Here is a 21,687-nt window from a genome sequence, read left to right as displayed (position 1 = left end):
GGATTAGCTGCTATACTCTTGGGAGTTACCTCTGCTTTCCTTCTGATCTATCCTATTTAAAATTTCATCCTCTTTGGTGAATAGCCTGGCCTACATTCCTACAACTTCCTCAACCTTCGCAACTCTGGCCTTCCATGACAAACTCTGTACCTCAGATGTGCTATACTTTCAAGAGCTCCAATTTTGAAATTCCTTTCTTACAGCTCACCTGTACACCCATTCTCCCTTTACCATCACTGTGGGGTAAACAACCCCTCTCTCTTATTTCTCCAAGCCTTCTGGCTTCATCCATGTCCCAACCAAAACTAAACCCCCCAAATATGACATCTTAATACCCTCTTCTAAGCATATAAAATGGCTACGTTATTCCTTATGCTTCCTTATTCACCTGGCCAATCTCCACATCACTCAGATTTTTAATTTATGCCTCTGGATACCAATAACTTTTGAAGAAAGTCAGCAGAATGAGTTAAGTAACTTCACTACAGATGATACTACTTAATCTAGCTGGGCTGCCTGGCAATTTTAAGAAGCATCTTTGCTTCCCTATGTCATTTCTAAGAACTAAGATTAAAATTTACATAAGCAGCTTCAATTTCCCTTCTTTCCACCTCGAAATATCTCTGAACCTAAACCAAGCCCCTCTTCTCTCCTATCTTACCAGAAGGACCCCTTTTCTAGATACAATCACAGATTTTCTTGACCTAATTGCCTCCAGGGCCTTATTCTATTACTTATCATTTCCCCAGCCTGCCTCACAGTGTAGGCTGCTGACCCTTCTTCACTGGCTCCTTCTACTTCTGATTCTTCTTAAATTAAAAAAAAAAAAGAAAGAAAAATTAGCCTTGCCTTTCCTTCACTAGGCCATTTCCTCATTCTATTTTCTACTCTGTATCTTTTGCTTCCCTGGTGGCTCAAAGGTAAAGAATCCACCTGCCAATGCAAAAGACGCAGGTTTAATCCCTGGGTCGGAAAGATCCCCTAGAGGAGGAAATGGCAATTTATTCCAGTATTCTTGCCTGGAGAATCTTGCACAGAGGAGCCTGGCAGGCTCTAGTCCACAGAGTTGCAAAGAGTCGGACATGACTATAGCAACTAAACAACAACCTTTCCCTTTACTGCTAACAGTTAACAGTGTAGCCTATATTCACTGCCTTTTCCTCATTTACCATTCATTCCCCAGATCTTACACTTTAATACTTCTTTGAACTTGCTCTCAAAGGTCACCAACATTTCATAACAAAATCCAGGGGTCTCTTCGTGTTCCTTCCCCCAATCTCTCCAGCATCTGATACTATAGGCAGCCTCCATACGTGCCCTTCTATTCGCTCATGCCCTGACATACCTGTCTTTCATTTCTTAGAACTCTTCTTCCTTGACCTAAGTAACCAATTATTTAATCTAGTTAAGTACCTAAATTAATCTAAAGCCAAGTAATTTTTTTCCTAAACCTGTCCTCTTTCTAATGTCTATATTTCTATAAATGGCACTGTTATCTTTGCCACTCAAGCCTAAAATCTAAAGTTCTTCAGCTCTTTTCTATCCCTCATCAACCCAAGACTGTCTGGATCAAAATATCTCTCTGAGACATGCCATATATTTAAACTTTACACTACCAATAAGGCAGTCCTTCCCATCCCCTGCCTGAGTTATCATAACCGTCTCTGAATTGGTCTCCCCTCTCCAAACATCCTCCACTAGGGTTGGATCATGCCGTCACACTAACGAAACCACAGACCAGTCCAGTTCCTTTAGACTGGTTCCTCTGGACATCGGGAGCCCAATGTCAAGTTCCTTTCACTTAGCCACAATCTCTGTTTGTCTTACTACATGACAACTTCCTGGATGACAAACATCTAGGTCATCTTAAGAACCACCTCCAGGAATACCGAACAAAGGCAGTATCTTGATCGCAGAAGTTGTTTAAGGATGTTTATAGTCATTCTCTTAACAACAGCTGGTAATAATTTATCTTACTTCTTCTGTGACGATTTCATGCAAATCTGGAATGCTCAGATCCGCTTTCACAAAAGGAATCTTATCCACCTCTTCAGGAAATGGTCGATGTTTCACAGTATATTTAAATCCAACATCATTTTTAGGAACTGGACGAGGTTCAGGCACAAAAAGCTGTTAAAAAAAAACAACATTATATGTGTTATATTTGGTGCCATCAGAAATGACATGTATTTCCCTGGTCTCTTAGATGTCTGTGTTTCCCTAGAGTTATAAAACACAGAATCTCAGTAAAAATCTGCAAATATTACTGCTAATGGTAAAGGCACCAGTGTACTCTTCTTTATTTTTATAAAAATGTTCATCAACTTATAGATTTTTGTGACTGATATATGTGTTATGGACCTCTAGTATACCAGGCCTGAATCTTCTATATTCAGTGATAAGCTAATAGATAAGGCATTTCCAAATTTAAGGCTCAAACTTCCGTCTTCCCCCAAGGGCTCTCAAATCATGCACGTTTACATCCACTGGGCATCTCTAGACAGTGAATTCAATAATTAGAAACTTGGCATCGCTTAACTGAAAAAGTCTGGCACTGAATCTAGGTCTTCATGGCTCCAAATCCCTGATTTAATAAACATATATGAGCTATGTAACTTCTGTTTCCACATTTGACAAACGGAAACAACACATCACAAGACTGCTGCAAGGATTAAATAAAAAAAAAATATGGCACATATTAAACTGTCAAACAGGTTTTAGTGCCTTTTCTGACCTCCTTCCTCCTCAGTCTTTAATGGGACTGAGTGGCTTATAGTGTTGCTGATAGGTATGACGCCACTAGGAGAAAACGGGTGTGTGCTCCTCAGAGCAAACACATGTTATGCAACAGCAACATCTAGAATGCTGAATTATTTTAGGCATGCACTCTAATTTTGTGAGTTTCTCTCTCAAATGCTTGTAAAATTTTATTAAGCCAAATTTTATTCTTTTTTTAAAGAATTTTTAACGACGTAAGTAAAAGCTTTCAATGTGATAAAAAATGAAAAGAGCAGTATACAAAAATGACTAAATTCTATTGAAGTGTTAGGTACAGAAAGGGAAAAAAGATGGCAAGAAAATCCACTAAAACATTAACAGAGGCCGTCTACTTCTGAAGAGTGACAATACAGGTGACTTAAAATACCGTCTTCATTATTTTCATTTTCCAACTTTCTCCCATGAGCAAATTTTATTCACATAATTACAACTGTTATAAAAAAATAAACTGTGCCACCCAAAAAAAAGACTTCATTAAATTGTACAGCACATTAAAAAATCACAGAGCATATTACGAGTTATACAGTTAAATGAAACAATTAGAAACTAAGTACTACTGACAGAGACATCTAGGATCTGGCCAAAGTTTTTTCATATGGCATGTACATAAATTTTATTTAACATTCCATGAAAAAAGTTGGGGCCACTCTTCAGAACAGCAGTTCTTTTTTTTAACTTTTAATTTTACTTAGAAGTATAGCCGATTAACAATGTTGTGACAGTTTCAAGTAGACAGCAAAGGGACTCAGCCACACTCAGAAGAGCACTTCTTAATCTTAAGTGGATGTCAGAGTCACCCCAGAAAGCGTTCTGAAATTACACCTGCCTTGAAGATGTCTTTAAAGAGTATTTCAGTGGACCTGGAATTCTAGCCTCCTAAGATGATTCTGATGTGAACTCACTGAGAACCTGGCTAGGATCAAAAATACTTATTTTCTCTGTTATTTTTGTTGGAGTATTACTTAATCTTTAAATCACAACACACACAAACGCATACACAGGCACTCACTCCTAGCCACTCCCCTGTAACTTCTGATGGATACCTTCTGATTTGCTTTTGCTCCTCTGGGTAAAAGGCAAAGTTGTTGTGCCCAAGCAAGTCTTCCAGACATTCCCCGGACGAGCACAGTGACAGAGGGGAAAAAATCATCTAGAATAAAATGTTGGTGGAAAAGTTTTTATTTCTGGCAACATATAAAATACACCTGCTGTCAATTTTAGAGCCTCTAATAAACACAGCCCTAGCACAGTGCTTCTCTAGCTTTTCTCCTTTGTAAACCACCTCTGCGGATTCTGCCATATCCATGTACCGCTGTGACTATTACCTTACTTTCTCTATTAACTTCTTTCTTCCCTTTTTCTGTTTTTTCAAAAGGAAATTATATCCTTAAAAGGAAAACCAGAAACTCTGGTCTGTTAATTATATATTTTTAAAACACCTATTTAAAAATACATAAAATAACATCATATCGCATACCTCCAGCAGTACACATACACATGTTTTGGAAACATTATCCTGGCAAATACTCTTAACTGTCAGTGTTGCAGATGGTCTAAATGCAAAAGACAGGCTGGGTGCGTGTGATGCTGAAGTCACATTCACCCATGCCTTTGTGTACTGCTGCCCACCACTGGCAGGCACTGTTTCATCCCAAGGGGGAATGGACGCAGAATAGACTTCCTAAGCACCTAGATCCTTCTTCCTATTTCCTTCTTTTTCCTCTGGTCTAGCAGTCAAACTTGTTCAAACTTCTCTCACTTTTGTTTTAAAATGTCCTTGTACATATAAATAATCCCAATTGTTTATATTTTTGGTAGACTTTCAATGCAATGAAATCACTTAGAATGAGAGGAGTGGAGTCTTAAAAAATTTGGAAAAGGGTTGACACCCCTCAGGCCAGGAAACAGGGGAGACTGGTATTTTATAGACTCGTACAGCAGGTAGCTTGGGAGTGGGAAGCAGGAGGAGCCAGGAATAACTGATACAAGCCAAGGAAAAAAGCCAAGCAATCCCAGGTCTAAGGTAGAGAAGGATGAGGTGCCTGCAGGAAAGACCTGGGACCAGTGCTTCTGGAATTGGGCAATAATTAAAAGCCCCATCTAGTTGTTATTAAAATCACTATATTTTACCACAACATAAAGGACACCTCTGGTGGTTATTTCCCTGAACTTCTGGGAAACATCTAGTTTTATTTCATGAACAAGTCAAATATCCTCTCTGAGCCCTACTTTCTTCATCTGTAGATTCCCTGGGTTCCTGTATGCCCAAAGATTCTGTAATCTTCACTTTCCTTCCCCTTCCCAGCAATAAAGATCTCTCTAAGAACATGCTTCCTTTACATATTTGTTGATTCCAATTACCATCAGAAAAAAAAGTACTTTGAGCAGTCTGTACTGCAGGGGTAATACACCTTGAGATGGTTATAACTGGGGGAAAGATGGGAAGAAAACAGTGTATGTTGCATCAATGGAAAAATCAATGAAGGATTTTCAGGAGGGCACGGGCATGATCAGATCTACATTTGAGGATGGAGGCACCACTGGCAGCAAGTTGGATGGAGGGAAGGGTGATGAATTTTGGGACTGGAAGGAGGGACAATCAGATCAGGCAAGAAGCAACTGCAATAATCTAGAAATAAAAGTCCTGCATTTGGTTGTATTGGGAGGAATGCAGAGAACAGAAGACGCCAAAGTCACTAAGGGAAGAGAAACTTGGAAACCAAATATATAAGGGAGTAACAGGAAGGAGCAGGTGAAGATGACTCCTCCAATTTCCAGCCTGTTTGGGTGGCAACCATAACTGAAAAAGAACAATGCGGAGTGAAGGTGGGATAGGAGAGGTACAGGATCCAAAGGTCAAGAAGGAAGGAAGAGGAATAATGATGTTCATACACAGGGAACAACTGAAAATATTCTACCAAAATAAACTTTTTATAAAGCTATGGAGCTCTTTTCTAATAGATATACATTAAGAGCCTCTAAAAGATTCTATTTCATATGTATATTCTACTTTTTGACCCTCTGCTTTTCAGTTGCTATTAGGTCATCAGCTAGAAGCCTTTTTTGACAAATGAAAAATTACTTAAAATTTGTCTTTCCTTCCCAGATCCCAGAGACAGCCTGCTAATATTGATAGATATGTTGATTTAGCAATGGAAAAAGCCCGAAGTGCTGAAACTTACTCTGTTCATTTCCAAGAGGTTGCTCCAGCATTGCCAGGATGACACTGTTATCCAAGACAAAGTACCGGAAACTATGTTTGTTTATGGTTGGCAGTCTGGAGTATTTGATCAAAGTGGTCTCATTCACCAGACTACAAGGAGAGGCAGGACCACTGGGTGAAGGAAATGCGCCAAGCAACTGCATAATACTAGAGAGAATGCAAAAGATAAGAGTTAAATCCCAAAGCAAGACCACAACTTTACCCCATGCATCAATCTGTCTCTAGATTTATCTGACCACAGCCATGCTTCCTCTTTGAGGGTCAGATTTACTCCCTGTGGTGGATGTTGTGGTGTGCCGTCCGGATTCCCTCTCCAAAACTGAAAAGATCCACTGCCCCAGATAGAGAGAGACATTGGCCCTAATTTTCAGCTGAGTCCTGGAGAGGCCAATGAGAACCACTTTATTCAAGACCACAGCTTCCTCCTGGGACAGCTCATGTCCAATGAACTGTTGATGCTGGAGGATAAGGGGTATAAAGTCCCACAACATGAGAGACTCCTGAAGGGCCAGCCCAGCTCCAAAGCTCTTTGCTGCAAATGCATCACAGTTTCGGTCTTCCCTCTGCTCAGTGTGACTTCCCTCATTCCCCCGTAAGGGTTGATCCTGACAGCACTTTCCAATAAACCTCTTACAGGCAAATTTCTCTCTCAAAGCCTGCTCCCCAGGGAACCTGACCAATCATACTTCCAAATCATGAAGCTCCTAAAGATATATTTAAAAAATATGCACACTCCAGGTTTAAGGACTATGCTAGCTAAAGTATTCTAGACCCAGACAAGGATCTGAAGATCAGCCAAATCCCCTCAACTTTCCAGCTGAGGAAATTCAGGCTCAAAAGAGATAAGTGATCATTAAAAATCAAGCCATGCCTGCGGGGCAACCCAAGACGGGCGGGTCACGGTGGAGAGGCCTGACAGAATGTGGTCCACTGGAGAAGGGAATGGCAAGCCACTTCAGTATTCTTGCCTTGAGAACCCCATGAACAGTAGGAAAAGGCAAAATGATAGGATACCAAAAGAGGAACTCCCCAGGTCATTAGGTGCCCAATATGCTACTGGAGATCAGTAGAGAAATAACTCCAGAAAGAATGAAGGGATGGAGCCAAAGCATACACAATACCCAGTTGTGGATGTGACTGGTGATAGAAGCAAGATCCGATGCTGTGAAGAGCAATATTGCATATGAACCTAGAATGTCAGGTCCATGAATCAAGGCAAATTGGAAGTGGTCAAACAAGAGATGGCAAGGGTGAACGTCGACATTCTAGGAATCAGCGAACTAAAATGAATGGGTGAATTTAACTCAGATGACCATTACATCTACTACTGTGGGCAGGAATCCCTCAGAAGAAATGGAGTAGCTATCATGGTCAACAAAAGAGTCTGAAATGCAGTACTTGGATGCAATCTCACATGCTAGTTAAGTAATACTCAAAATTCTCCAAGCCAGGCTTTAGCAATACGTGAACCGTAAACTTCCTGATGTTCAAGCTGGTTTTAGAAAAGGCAGAGGAACCAGAGATCAAATTGCCAACATCTGCTGGATCATGGAACAAGCAAGAGAGTTCCAGAAAAACATCCTATTTCTGCTTTATTGACTATGCCAAAGCCTTTGACTGTGTGGATCACAATAAACTGTGGAAAATTCTGAAAGAGATGGGAATACCAGACCACCTGACCTGCCTCTTGAGAAACCTGTATGCAGGTCAGGAAGCAACAGTTAGAACTGGACATGGAACAACAGACTGGTTCCAAATAGGAAAAGGAGTATGTCAAGGCTGTATATTGTCACCCTGCTTATTTAACTTATATGCAGAGTACATCATGAGAAACGCTGGACTGGAAGAAACACAAGCTGGAATCAAGATTGCCAGGAGAAATATCAATTACCTCAGATATGCAGATGACACCACCCTTATGGCAGAAAGTGAAGAGGAGCTAAAAAGCCTCTTGATGAAAGTGAAAGAGGAGAGTGAAAAAGTTGGCTTAAAGCTCAACATTCAGAAAACGAAGATCATGGCATCTGGTCCCATCACTTCATGGGAAATAGATGGGGAAACAGGGGAAACAGTGTCAGACTTTATTTTGGGGGGCTCCAAAATCACTGCAGATGGTGACTGCAGCCATGAAATTAAAAGACGCTTACTCCTTGGAAGAAAAGTTATGACCAACCTAGATAGTATATTCAAAAGCAGAGACATTACTTTGCTGACTAAGGTCCGCCTAGTCAAGGTTATGGTTTTTCCTGTGGTCATGTATGGATGTGAGAGTTGGACTGTGAAGAAGGCTGAGTGCCGAAGAATTGATGCGTTTGAACTGTGGTGTTGGAGAAGACTCTTGAGAGTCCCTTGGACTGCAAGGAGATCCAGCCAGTCCATTCTGAAGGAAATCAACCCTGGGATTTCTTTGGAAGGAATGATGCTAAAGCTGAAGCTCCAGTACTTTGGCTACCTCATGCGAAGAGTTGACTCATTGGAAAAGACTCTGATGCTGGGAGGGATTGGGGGCAGGAGGAGAAGGGGATGACAGAGGATGAGATGGCTGGATGGCATCACGGACTCGATGGACGTGAGTCTGAGTGAACTCTGGGAGATGGTATGGACAGGGAGGCCTGGCGTGCTGCGACTCATGGGCTCGCAAAGAGTCGGTCACGACTGAGCGACTGAACTGAACTGAAAAGACCAGAAACCAAGACCTGCTGCCTTCTCACTGTGTGGCCATGAACAGCTATCCTCATTTTACAGACCAGGAACTTGATGCACTAGTAGTTACATCTTACAGGACTGCTGTAATTATTAAATCAGACTATATAAGAAAAAATGCTTTTTAAATTAGAATTCAACTGATCAAGCCTAAACATTCCAAAATGTTTACATCCACAGAGATTCCTGCATGTCTTCAAGGAACACTAATAACTTATACAATACCATTTACTATGTGCCAGTCTAGAGCTAAGCACTTGACACATAACATTTTATTTATTTATTATAACAACCCTATGAAATAGGTACCATTATTATTTCCATTTCATAATTAAGAAACTGAAACACAGAAAGAATCTTGTTAAGAAAACATAAAGATTTTATCTTGTGGTCCTAATATCATCAGACCCTTCCAAAGCAACTCATTTGGAAACTTAGTATTCCCCACCACTACTTATATCATTGCAATTCTCAGCTTGAGTAGCCTCTCCTCTTCTCTTTCATTCTAATGCTTGAACCCAAATCTCTCTGATAACAGAAGACAACACTGCTCAACAGATACTTTCCCTCCATTTTTTATCCTTCTAGGACGAGGACTATTTAAGAATTTCAAGGACAAGGAGAATTTCATGATGAGTTCAGGCCTAAGGATTTCTAGAAAACCAGTAATGGGAAAAACATGGGTTTTCTAATATGGAACAGAGACGGTTGTCACAAGCATATGGACCATGTAAGCTTATGTTCCATGCAAGATTTTAAGACGTTATCAAATAGGACGCTGGGAAGGGAATAGGTCACTAAGATCAAATCACACCAGCCCAACTACATTTTCTCTTCTCGATAATGACTAGACTGGAAAGGCAGAGAAGTATCTTTGAAATCAAGACATGCAGCTTACTTGGCAGTATATCATTAAAAACTTATAGATAAGATTTAAAAATCCCTGTGAACCAGAAGGGAAATCTCTTTATCACGTGCTATGTCAGTCTTCTTCTGTTCAATATTCTTATCAGAGTTTCCGATTAGGACACACAGGGCAGGCTCATTAAATCTACAGTTGGCCTAAAGTTGAGCTGCAGAGTTAATATTACCAGAGTAAGAGCTGGGATCCAAAAGAATCTTAAAAGATTAAAAATAATAAGGTAAATCTTACATAAAGAAATTTCAAGTTTAAATGTAAAATTCTATATATTGCATCCAAACACCCCAAAATAAATGTTCAGGATGAGAAAGACAAAATGTAAAAGTGTTAAAAAAAAAAAAGCCTCTAAGGTTTGCCTTGACTAGGTTTCTCAAAAACCCAATTTTAATGAAAATATAATATTCTACAGAGTTTAAAGGTGATCACCCTTTAAAGAGGTACACAGTCAAACCAATGCCACTGAAAGGAAAATGACTAGGATAAAAAGTACTTTAAATCCCTGTCATATGAAAAATAGTTAAAGGTACTGGCAGAAATGAATGAGGAAGAACATGAGCATTGTTGGAATTCCTTCAGTGGCCCAGAAGCTAAAACTCTGCCTTTCAATGCAGGGGTGTGGGTTTTACTCCTGGTCAAAGAACTAAGATCCCACCTACCAGGGGATGCAGCCAAAATGTAAAATAAAAAACAAACAAAACACAAGCATTGTCTTCAGATATCCCCACTCTTTGGAAAAAAAGGATTTTACAATCGAAAGTCTGAATCAGAACAAATGGGCAGAAGTTAAAGCGGGAGAGATTTCAGCTAGATGTAAACACCAAGTTTTCAACAGTTGAAAAAGGCACTTGGGGGGTTAAAGTTTCCCCAAATTAGAGGCTAAATAACTTGGCAAATAACTCTTAAAAATCACTAAGCAGAGGGGCTACTGAAATGATTTCCAAGAGTCCTAATGTATATTCTACAGCAAGGGGAAAACCACAACAAGCTGATCTACATTCTGTAACTATCTCCTGTGTGCTTACACCATGAGGGGTGTAAAAAGGGAAATGGGGCCTCTACCCAGGGTAGGGAGCTAAGACTAGCATGTATCAAATACAACCAGGAGTGATCATTGACACCATAGAATTCATGTAGTGTGGCAGGGTCAGACTGAATGAACACAGAGGTGTGGAAAAGCAGAATAATCAAAGAAGGTTCCACAGAGGTAGCTAGATGTGACGTGAGTAGCTAACAGTGGAGGATGAGGCCAAGAAGAGAGGGAAGTCCTGAAACGCAGGGGAAGCAGACAGATAGGTATGAACACGTGCAGTTCACAGCCACAAGTGGCCAGCCAGCTGGGGCAGAAGGGTTGTGCTAGGAGATCACAATTTGAGTGGGGACTCAAGGAGGGCCTTGAACACCAGACCAAAAATTTCACAGCATGTGGCAATAAACAGAAATCTGTTTTCAATCACTCACACAGAATAAGCACAGTACCTAAGATGATGAGTTCAGTAACAGAGTGCAAAATGAAAAGAGTAAGAGATTGAAAACAGGGAAATCAGACAGAAAGTGAGAAGGGCCTGGACTAGGATGCTGAGGTCTGAGGAAATGGAGGAAATACTTCCAAAATTAAATTCTACTGGACTTGGTCACTGACTTCATATAGGGAATGACAGATAAAACAGAGATAAATCAGAAAGAGTCAAAATTTTGAGTTTGCATAGCTGGAAAACAGTCATGATACTGACACAAAGCTCTAATTGTGTGGGAACAGAGAAAATTGGTTTTGGATGTTTCATGATGACTCTTTAGGGCCCTCTTTAAGACATGAGGCATTTTGTAGAGCTGCCAGCAGAGATGAGCCACCTAGACAACTACTGCCTAAGTTGAGGATGACAAGCAAGACTCTGCTCTTTCCGGGCTTATATCCAATCCTCGCTGTCAATCATACTCTCAACGGAATGTCCCATCCACAGGCTAGGATGGAGCAAACTTATTTTTATATAATGCAGAGTCCCAGTGAGAAATATCCTTCCCCCTTTCTCCATATCTCTTTTATTCTCCAAGGTACCCATCAGATCTTAGTTTTTAATAACCTTTTTAAGTCCACCCCAGACCACACATTAGCCCAGCATTAGCACAGTGACCAGGACTGAACTAAAGCAAGCATGCTTCTAAAACTTTATTGAATAACCTAAGCCCATGAGGAACAGAAATAAACCCAACTTTATTGTGCATGCCCCAAGTTCTCTTGGAAAAGGCTCATTTGCATACGAATCTTCTACAGGCTGTCTTCTTGTGTAGTCAGGGAGTTGTGTCTGATTCTGCTGTGATGCCATGGACTGTAGCCCGCCAGGCTACTCTGTTCATTGCATTCCCCAAGGCAAGAATATTGCAGTGGCTTGCTATTTCCTTCTCCAGGGGATCTTTCTGACCCAGGGGTCAAATCCCTGCCTCCTGCATTGCAAGCAGATTCTTTACTGCTAAGCCACCAGGGAAGCCCACAAGCTGTCTTACCACTTTTACTAAGAAGACCAAGATGAGCCAACTCAATATGACCTGACATTCCTCCTCCCTGATTTTTATGTTGTTCTGGATCCTCATCCACACTTACCCTTTCATAAGCCACTTCTTCCCAGCTGTACCAATTCTACCCAATCTTCTCCATCTGTCTCTTTCAGTCAATAAACTGCCTTTCTTCCCTCTTTCTACTCTGCTAACTAACCGGCCAAACATAAACTTTCAACTCTCTCTGCTACTTTTTCAAGATACCAACCTGTCTCCGTCCCTTCATTACCAAAATGCTTGAAATAGGAATTTTCTCTTGCTGCCATAACCACCCCTGCAATCTGACTTACAGCTCAAACTATCCATTCTCTGAGAGTCAGGTCAATGTGATTTTCCTCAGGAATCTGACTTCCCTGAATCTGAAAGTATTCACTCCCTTTTTCCAACACACCTGCATTCCATATGTACCCCTTCTCTTGGAGCATTTATTCTCCAGCTAATATTATAGATATTTGTGTTCATATCTTATTCCTCCCTATTGGACTAGAAGCTCTCTGGGTGTGGAAACTAAATCTGATTTATTTTTACAATTCTATTACTAGTTCGTAAGAGGATGTTTATAAGTTTTGGCTGAATGAACCTATAATATGTAATATAAACGGTGCAGCACAGAATAAAAACCACTAAGCTGGAAAGCACAAGAGGTAATGGTGTGATCAAAGTCTCTGGACTTAGCCATCAGAGTGAGGGTGTGGGTAAGGCTCTCCAAGATCCTTTCTAGCTCTAACATGATATGACTTGAATCACTGTCAGCCAGCATAGAAAAACAAGGACCCAAACGTTTAGCCTCAATCCTGGTTTCTTTGGTCCAAAAGAACAAGACAGTTTCTCTTCCATTTTATTTCTGGAGAAAAAGTATCCTAAATCAGGTTATGTCACTTAATGTTGAACAACTGGGGAGGAGATGAAACAATACAGTATCACATCCAATCCCGTCTAACTCCTAGACACAATCCCTGCGACATCACTTTCATACCATGTTAGGGTGGCTTCAGCAGCATCCTTTACTCTCATAGAGGCAGGGTTTGGCTCCTTATCACCTTTGTACTTGACCTCTTGCTCACTGTTCTTGGACTTGCTTCCTGAAATACCCAGTTCCACAATTTCCAGCACTTCCTTAAGGCAATCCTAGAAAAAGGAAAAGCAGATTAGTTTTTATAATACATCTATCTTATGAGAAGACAAGGAAATATATCCAAGTGTCAATATTGGTTGTGTTTTGGTGGTGAGACTCTAATGTCTCATTTTCTTTGGTAGGTATATATCAACTTCATAATAATTTAATAAAATAAACTTGCTGCCCCCCCAATTTTTCTTTAAAGATCTAAATTTGAGTATTAAGAGATCTAGATAATAAGTAATGATAAACTCACTTCAATTTTATCAGTCACCATTCTTGTAAAATTACCATGGACTATAAATTGTGAAAGATAACTGAAAGAGATATAACTGTAATTCAGCTAAACCTGGACACTTTTAAAACAATTTCTGGTATCCTAATCCTATACATCATCATACAAATGACTAAGATTTAATCAATGGTATTATTTTTATAAACTATATAAAGCTCTGTAATAATAAGCCTGATATCTCTTCTCTTATTTATACTATGCATTCTTTTATAATTGTCTTCCCATAAGAAAAGTATTACAATGGTAAGAGAAAGCAGCCTAGATAATCTGTGTTTACTTAAGATGAAAGAAACATGTGTGAAATGAAATTTTTAGCTACAACCTTTACGAAGAAGGTGTTCTCTAGGTTTGTAGCCTAGTTATCAAGTTCCCTTTCTGGTCTGATGATAGGTGACCAAAGTACCTTCTGGCCATCTCAAGGCTACCATCCTTTCAAGAAAAAACAATCCTGATTGTTTGCAGATAAATTATCCAAAGCTCCATCTTTCAAAGAATTTCTCTATGGGTTAATCTGCAATCAAATACAGTTGACCCCTGAGCAACATGGGAGTTAGAGGCATCGACCCCCAGTACAATAAAAAACCCACATATAAATTATTTTTTTTTTCTGTTCCACATATAAATTAAAGTCAGCCCTCCACATCCACAATTGCATAGGGATGCAATTCCTCCCTATCCACAGCTCCACATGCATAGGTTCAACCAATCACAAATCATGTAATAGTATTTACAGTTTTTTAAAAATGTGCATGTAAGTGGACCCACGCAGTTCAACCCTACGTTATTCAAGGATCAACTATATAAGCATGATGATAGTTTTTCAGTTATGCTCAATAAGATAAGTGTTCTCCTGAAATATAACAAGTTATATTCAGCTTAAAGTATGCAATATGGATTTAAATTTAGATATTCTCTTTTAAAAGATATTTTCCCAATGTACATTTTTGTTCCTATTTTCTGTTTTAATACCTAGTAAACTAACCTTTTCATCAAGCATGTCGGGGTGCTCTGTCAGCCAGACACAGAGACACTGAAAAGCGGCCACTATCATGGAGTGCAGGTCCCGGGAGTGAAGAGGAGCTGGCCGACTACACTGGTACACAATGTAGCTGCACACAGAACTGATGGCTCGCTTCCGGTCTCCAGAGTCAACCATCACCTTCACCTGAGCATATTCGTTTGGTGAACACAGTTAGCCAGGAACCACAGTACCAATTTCAAAGCCTCTACACTGAGGCCCAGCCTTTCTCAGAATATATTTCAGATGTACTATCATATACACTCTATAAAAAGAGAGGGCAATTTTCAAACCCTAAAACAGTAAAATTTTATTTTAGCATCCCTCTTCATGCTCTAAAACCTCAACTGCTGGGGTACAACTACTCATCACTGCCAGAGACCACAAGAAGAGCTGGCAATGGAACATGTACACATTTTTTTAAGCCCCCTAACCCACCCCGTAATGATGCTCTATGGGCTACAAAGTTCTATGCAGCTGTCCAGAGGTTTAATTAACATATAGTAAACTACACATATTTAACGTGTACAATTTGATAAATTTTGGACTAAGTATACACCTGTAAGCTATTACCACAATCAAGATGGTAGACATATTCATTACCCCTCAATCTCATGTACCTTTATAACACTTCCCCAGAAAAAAAAAAAAAAAAAACAACTTCCCCCTACTCCTTTTTGTCCCCTCCCTAGGTTACTGTTGATTTGTTTTTTGCCACTATAGGTTAACTTGCATTTTCTATAGTTTTATATAAATAAAATCATAGAGTACTGCACTATTTGGGGTGGGGGGAAAGTCTGGCTTCTTTTACTCAACATAATTGTTTTGAGATTTACCCAGTCTTGTGTATATCAATTTTTCATTCCTTTTTACTACTGAGTAGTATTCCATTATATGGATTATACCATAATTAATTTATCCAGTCAACTGTTAGACATCTGGATTTTTTCCAGCTCTTGAGTATTACAAATAAAGCTGCTATGTATAAGACTTTGTAAGAGTATATGCTCTCTTACTTCCTAGGAGTGGACTGATTAGATCATATGATAGGTGTATGTTTAGTTTTTTATGGACCTGTGAAGTGTGAGTCAAAGTCTCTCAATTGTGTCCAACTCTTTGTGACCCCATGGACACATTTTTTAAGCCCCCATGGAATTCTCTAGGCCAGAATACTGGAGTGGGTAGCCTTTCCCTTCTCCAGGGGATTGTTTTCTAAAATGGTTACACCATTTAACAGTCCTTTCTCTCTTTTTGTATACGAATATCTGATTGTTCTAGCACCACTGGATGAAAAGACTATGCTTTCTCCTTTGAATTAGCATGGAACCTCTGTCAAAAATCAAATGTCCATACACACGCAGATCTATTTCTGGACTCCCCGCTCTATCTACTGATCCAGCTGTCTAACCTATTCCAATACCAGACTGTTTTGATTACCATAGCTTTAAAGCAAGTCATAAAATCAGGTAGTGTTAGCCCTTTATGATTTGTTAGGTCTAGACAGCACTCCATTTAGGGTTAATTATTCCTTACTACTGCAAGGATACTGAAGGTCACAGTCAACAGTATCTTGCTCTCAAAGACCATGTGGTCCTGCACATCACACAAATGGTTGTTCTTACCTCCTACATCAGTAACTGCTCCTCACAAAAATATGGCCATTACATCTATGCTTGAGAATCTTTGAGGTAAAGGTAAGCTCTAAGTGGTAGTGAGAACACCTCAGGTTTTCTTGTCTATTTTGCCTTTCATGACTCAGGTAAGTCACAGCCTCTGCTCACCTGTCCCCTCATCTATAAAATGAGGGCTTAAAGTTTACCATCTCAGACATCATCACTTTATGTGTGTGTATCACCTTTGTGTTTACAAAGTGTTCTACATATTTCATTTCACTTCATCCTCACATCACCAGGTGTTACACACAAGATAATCCTGCCTATTTTACAGATATGAAAATACTTATATGCTAGTGAAGATTCAGAGAAACTGGAACCCTCCTACATCACTGGTAGAAATGTAAAGTGATTCAGTTGCTGAGGACAACAGTTTGGCAGCTTCTCAAAAAGTTAAATATAGAATTACCATATGACCCAGCAATTCCCCTCTTAGTTATATAACGAGAATAACTGAAAATTGGCATTCAGATAAACACATGTACATGTATGCTCACAGCAGCACTACTACTCACAAGAGTCAAAAGGTAGAAACAGCTCAAATGTGCTACAGAGGAATAGACAGACAAACTGGTACATAAATATGATGGAATATCATTTAGCTACAAATGGAATGAGATTGAGACATTTTCCTACAACATAAATGAAACTCAAGAGCGTATTAAGTGAAGAAAGCCACATACAAATGGTCACAGGTTATATGATTTAATTTCTATGAAGTATCAGAGTAAGTAAATCCACAGAGACAGGACGCAGACTGGTGGTTGTCAGAGATAAGGGGAAAGGGAGATCAGGAAACAACTGCTTCATGGGCACAGGGTTTCTCTGGGGGTGGCAAATGCTTTGGAACCAGCAAGAGGGGGTGGTTGCACAACACTGTGAGAGCACTAATAGGCGCTGCACTGTTCACATCAAAAGGTTAATTTTATGTGAATTTCACTTTAATTAAAAAAAAAAGAGAGAGAGAAATGCAAACGGACACCCAACTCTAAGGTTCCACAAAATAGATAAACAGTTGCGAAAGAAATCTGAAAGTACAGCCAACTTTCATTTAACTCTGATAATGGAAGATGGAAGAGTCACAGGTAGGCCCAAATGGTGTATTTTAGGATAAGTTTTTCTTTCGTTGCCAAATCTGTATTTATTCATTAAAATTAGATGATTGCTGATCTTATAACGGCACAAAATGTCATGCTGAAAATTTAAGGGTATTATGAATAAACACAAAATCAACCAGTGTTCTATCATTATGTGCAAATAAAGAGCAAGTACTGAAATGTTTCCTATCATCTAACAGCAAAACTATCATTCACACCCTTTGACCCTATTAAACAAAGAAGTAAAGATCATTTTGTAAAATCTCACTTGGAGGCTCATTTTTGCACATTTTGGGTATCAACTGTGATGAGTGTAATCAAGACTGCAACACACACATGAAGGGGGTCAGGAGATACAGAAAAAAGAGCCATACTCCAAGGCTGCTGGGCTAAAATAAAGGGACCGTCATCTCACCTTTGCCAGTCCAGAGAGGAGCTCCAGAGCTGCCAGTGATATGCTCATGTCTTGCCGCCACTGAGAATTGAGTCTTTGGGTGACAAGATGAATGCTGCGAATCAGGAGCCCAGCAGCTGAATCTGTATTAAGAGCTAGGATATAACCCCAATGCCACATCCCACAGGGAGGGAAAACAACTAAGCATTAGTAACGAGAAGCACAGCATTCCACCAGGCACAGACCACAGCAGCCACAGTGAGCATGACGGGCACCCACACAGTGCTACGCTCCCCGCCCCACTGGCCTGAGCAGCTGAGCCTGACTGAACAATGGTGCGCAGGGTGCACACACTGGACCAGAGCAGCTTCTAGCTCCCAGCTCAGGTACTCTCACACAGACATCCACTGGGATTTGAAAGCTTCAATATCATTCTCTAACAGTATAAATCTCAACATTTCCAAATTAACTCACAGAGATACATAAAAAAAAAAAAACGAAACAATCAAAAGGCTATCAATTATTTCCTTGGCATATTATAGAGGAAGGAATTCAAATTTTAGAATCTCTTCAGATGCTGGGAATTATCCTAAAGCATCTGCTGAAATTATTTTCAGGGTTCATATCGTCAAAAGTCACATGCAATGCTTTTTCAAGCAAACTTTAACATTTAATTCTCTGAGACAACTTTAATACTCTTAAAAAATTAAATAATCAAGTAACTGTGTTTTTATGTAGCCTCCAATTCTATATTTAAAAGTAATTACTAGTCAGTTAATAATAAATTAGGACAAACTAAATTGAATTTATGAAGGAAGCTTTAGGGACATTATACCTGTCGATCCTATCAGAAAGAGGGCAGTGACAACAGAAAAAGGAATGATCATTAAAGAGAGACATTCATGCGACACTAACACAAATCTGGATTTCTTAGTAAAAACTATTTTATGACATTACAAGCAGAACTCACTAACACCAGTTCAAAATACTGAAACAAACAATAACCACTTCAAACATTTATATTAGAACACGTATAATTATGCAAAAATTTCTTTAGTTTAAAAACATTTTAGAAGCAAGAAAAATAAACAAATTTTCACCTATATTTAAATACAAGCATAATGAATAAAATAACGATTCAAATAACTTCTTCATAAATGCAATATTTAAATGTGTTAAATAACCACATAATGACCTTATGTATCTGACAAGCTGAAGGATACTTATAGCAAACTTAAATCACTGAAACATGCCTGGACTCCCGGGCTTATAAACTCTCCAAATGATTAAAACATTAAACTCCATCTAAGAAGTTAGATTTCATTCCAATCTAGTTGGATTAATAATCTTAGATTCAATACACCATTAGTATTTATGCATAAAAACATAAAGGCACCCATAAACTCAACAAAATCCAGAAAGCAACTGGCCATGGTAAAGGACATTATTGAATAGGATGCTCTACTTGCAAATGCTTCCTTACTCTTTGTGACTGAAGAATCTAACCAGACATAGCAGGGTACACAGGCTTCAAACACAAAGGCAGACTCTCCTTTGGGTTGTCATCTAATGCATAAACCATCCTCAGTACACTGCAAAAACTGAAACACTGACTGATTCTGCCATTAGACTCTGAGGCAGTGCCTAAATCCTATTTGATTCTGAATTACTAGCACCTGGTTATAGAATTCAGAAATGCTTCCTATAAATCACTTATAAAATCTAAGAAACTATCCAAAATCTAACTACTAAAAACTGTAAAGCTAAATTTAAAAGATCTGTTTTCCTTTTCATAATGTTTTAGACTAATAGCTTCTCTGTTATATTAAGTACACAAAAATTATGAACATGAAAATCTAGTTTAAAATTTCTCTGCTTGTTTTATATATCTGGGCATTGAAAGTTATTCTATAACTTTAGATTAAAAAAAAACAAACTAAACTAAACATGGCTTACCATAATCTCTCAGGAGAGCTTGAGCAGGTCTTTCACTGTCAGGAGTTGTGGGTTCTGTGCTTCCACCACTCGCTGAACTAATACCACTATTTGTGCGACTATGACTCTTGAAGTTATTTTCTCCACCACCCTAGTCAAAAAAAAAAAAAAAAATCAAATATGCAAATATGGACATAAGCCAATCACTAAAAGCCATGTAGGTAAAATGGAATTTGCCAGCTAAATAGCACAAACTGATACATAGATAAAAATTGACAAAGGATTAAAACTGTTGTGGTGTTTTTATATAAACAGGATTAAAACTGTTGTGTTTTTACATAAACACCATTTACTGGTGGTATCAAGGGTCTGCCCATTCTGGAATCATCTTTGCTGCTGTTTAAAAGGATCAGACTATTTCTACCTTCACTAGACTTCAATAGTTAATGGTTCTGGGTCTGTAAAAAAATACCCTAGTGCCTTCCAAAAAACTTCAGAATAGGAATACATCTTAAAAAACAAAACACAAATAAATGAATAACAGTACTTTCCAATGTTACATAAAATACACAAACAATAAATATATGATTAGTATATATAGCATATATTAGTATAGATAGATAGATAAAGATCAACTCATATGTACAGGAGCTAATGAAGGTATCTGCTGAAGACTTCCCTCATCTCCCCTACAAACACATTTCATCTTATCCATGTAAGGTGACTGTTATTAGCCACCTACTGGGACGTGAACATAATTTCCTTAATAATAATTTGATCACCCATCCTACATCCACTCATCTCACCCCAGTACACTCGGTTAATTCCCTGCCTACCAACTGCCTGCCTCTATTCCAGGTAGAGGCATCACACATCCTGAAGACAGAAGCAGGGAGCATTGGAGTCTCTGGAAAGTATTTCTGATTTAGAGGCACTGGTGCTTTGGGAAAACCTTCAAACTTTGGTCTAGAGGGACAGAAAGAGCAGCTGAGATCAAAAAGGATAAACTAGATGATGTTTACAGCAAACACTACATCTACTACAGATACATGGAATCAGAGAATAAGGGAATTTTTCTAGATTATTCAAGCCAATTCACCAACACAGCAAAAGATATAAAAGCTTTAGGTAAACACTGTCCAGGAGTAAAGACACTGTTTAGCTGGAATTTCTCTCCTGCAGAATCTCTCAGGGACCTAATGAGACACTGAAAGGTAAGAAACCTCAAAACAGATAATATTTTTAAAAGGACCCACTGAATCAATGAGCTGAATCTACAAATGCCTCTAAGAACACAAGGACAGACATTTTGGAATACAATTCACATAAAAACAGAAGTTGATATTCTCTGACTAATTACATATTGTATGCTTCTTACCATCTCCATTTGGCAACCAATGGCTTCTAAAAGTGCTGAATCTTGAACAATATTTAACATTGCCCCTGAAACAACAAAAAAATACATTTAAATACATGACAAGAATATGAAAATGGACAAAATATCTCAATTAACAGCAAAGATAAGAATATGATTTTAGCAGAATATTCCTGGAAATTCCATAAGATTACTGATAAATCCATCAGTTGGTCAAAAAAGAAACTTTTCAAAAATGACCTAATTCTGATCTGCCCCCCAAATTTTAAAACGACATTTTTCTAAAATAAATCTGAATGTCAAACTTTGTTTTGTATAAAAACATGACCAATTTTTAAATTGGTGTAAAAGACTAGATGTAAACATCTCAATTTCAAGGGTAATATAAACTAAGAAAAATATTATGGAACATTTTAAAAAGCAGATTCTGATCTTTTCAGTATAAAATAACAAAGTGAAAATCCACAGCTGTATCCTTCTGACCAACTAACTGCTTTGTAAGAATGCTTTTAGGGCTTGCCCACAGCTGCATATTCTGAAGGCAAGCCGCATGTATTTATCACCAAGGAACTCACAGCCCTAGAAACTAGTAAAGAAACAAGATGGT

General features: G+C 38.8%; 1 protein-coding gene across 5 annotated transcripts in view; it reads right to left on the bottom strand.

Moving 5' to 3' along the window:
* Window positions 1-21,687, bottom strand: part of RALGAPB (Ral GTPase activating protein non-catalytic beta subunit) — a 93,206-nt gene that overhangs the window by 21,864 nt on the left and 49,655 nt on the right. For 3 of the 5 annotated variants that reach the window (XM_018057853.1, XM_018057852.1, XM_018057855.1), the window contains 8 exons: window positions 21,084-21,148; window positions 19,727-19,856; window positions 17,792-17,925; window positions 14,571-14,753; window positions 13,153-13,304; window positions 5,961-6,148; window positions 3,822-3,928; window positions 1,978-2,130 (listed from right to left, as the gene is read on the bottom strand). In XM_018057853.1, coding sequence (XP_017913342.1) covers window positions 1,978-2,130; window positions 3,822-3,928; window positions 5,961-6,148; window positions 13,153-13,304; window positions 14,571-14,753; window positions 17,792-17,925; window positions 19,727-19,856; window positions 21,084-21,148 — 1,112 coding nt within the window. The remainder of the gene's footprint in view (window positions 1-1,977; window positions 2,131-3,821; window positions 3,929-5,960; window positions 6,149-13,152; window positions 13,305-14,570; window positions 14,754-17,791; window positions 17,926-19,726; window positions 19,857-21,083; window positions 21,149-21,687) is intronic. The other 2 variants (XM_018057854.1, XM_018057856.1) reach the window with 1 other exon arrangement.

This window comes from Capra hircus, chromosome 13, assembly GCF_001704415.2.
Source record: "Capra hircus breed San Clemente chromosome 13, ASM170441v1, whole genome shotgun sequence".
NCBI lineage: Eukaryota > Metazoa > Chordata > Mammalia > Artiodactyla > Bovidae > Capra > Capra hircus.
The sequence above is the reverse complement of the archived record's forward strand: the minus strand, read 5'-3'. Positions and strand labels throughout refer to the sequence as shown.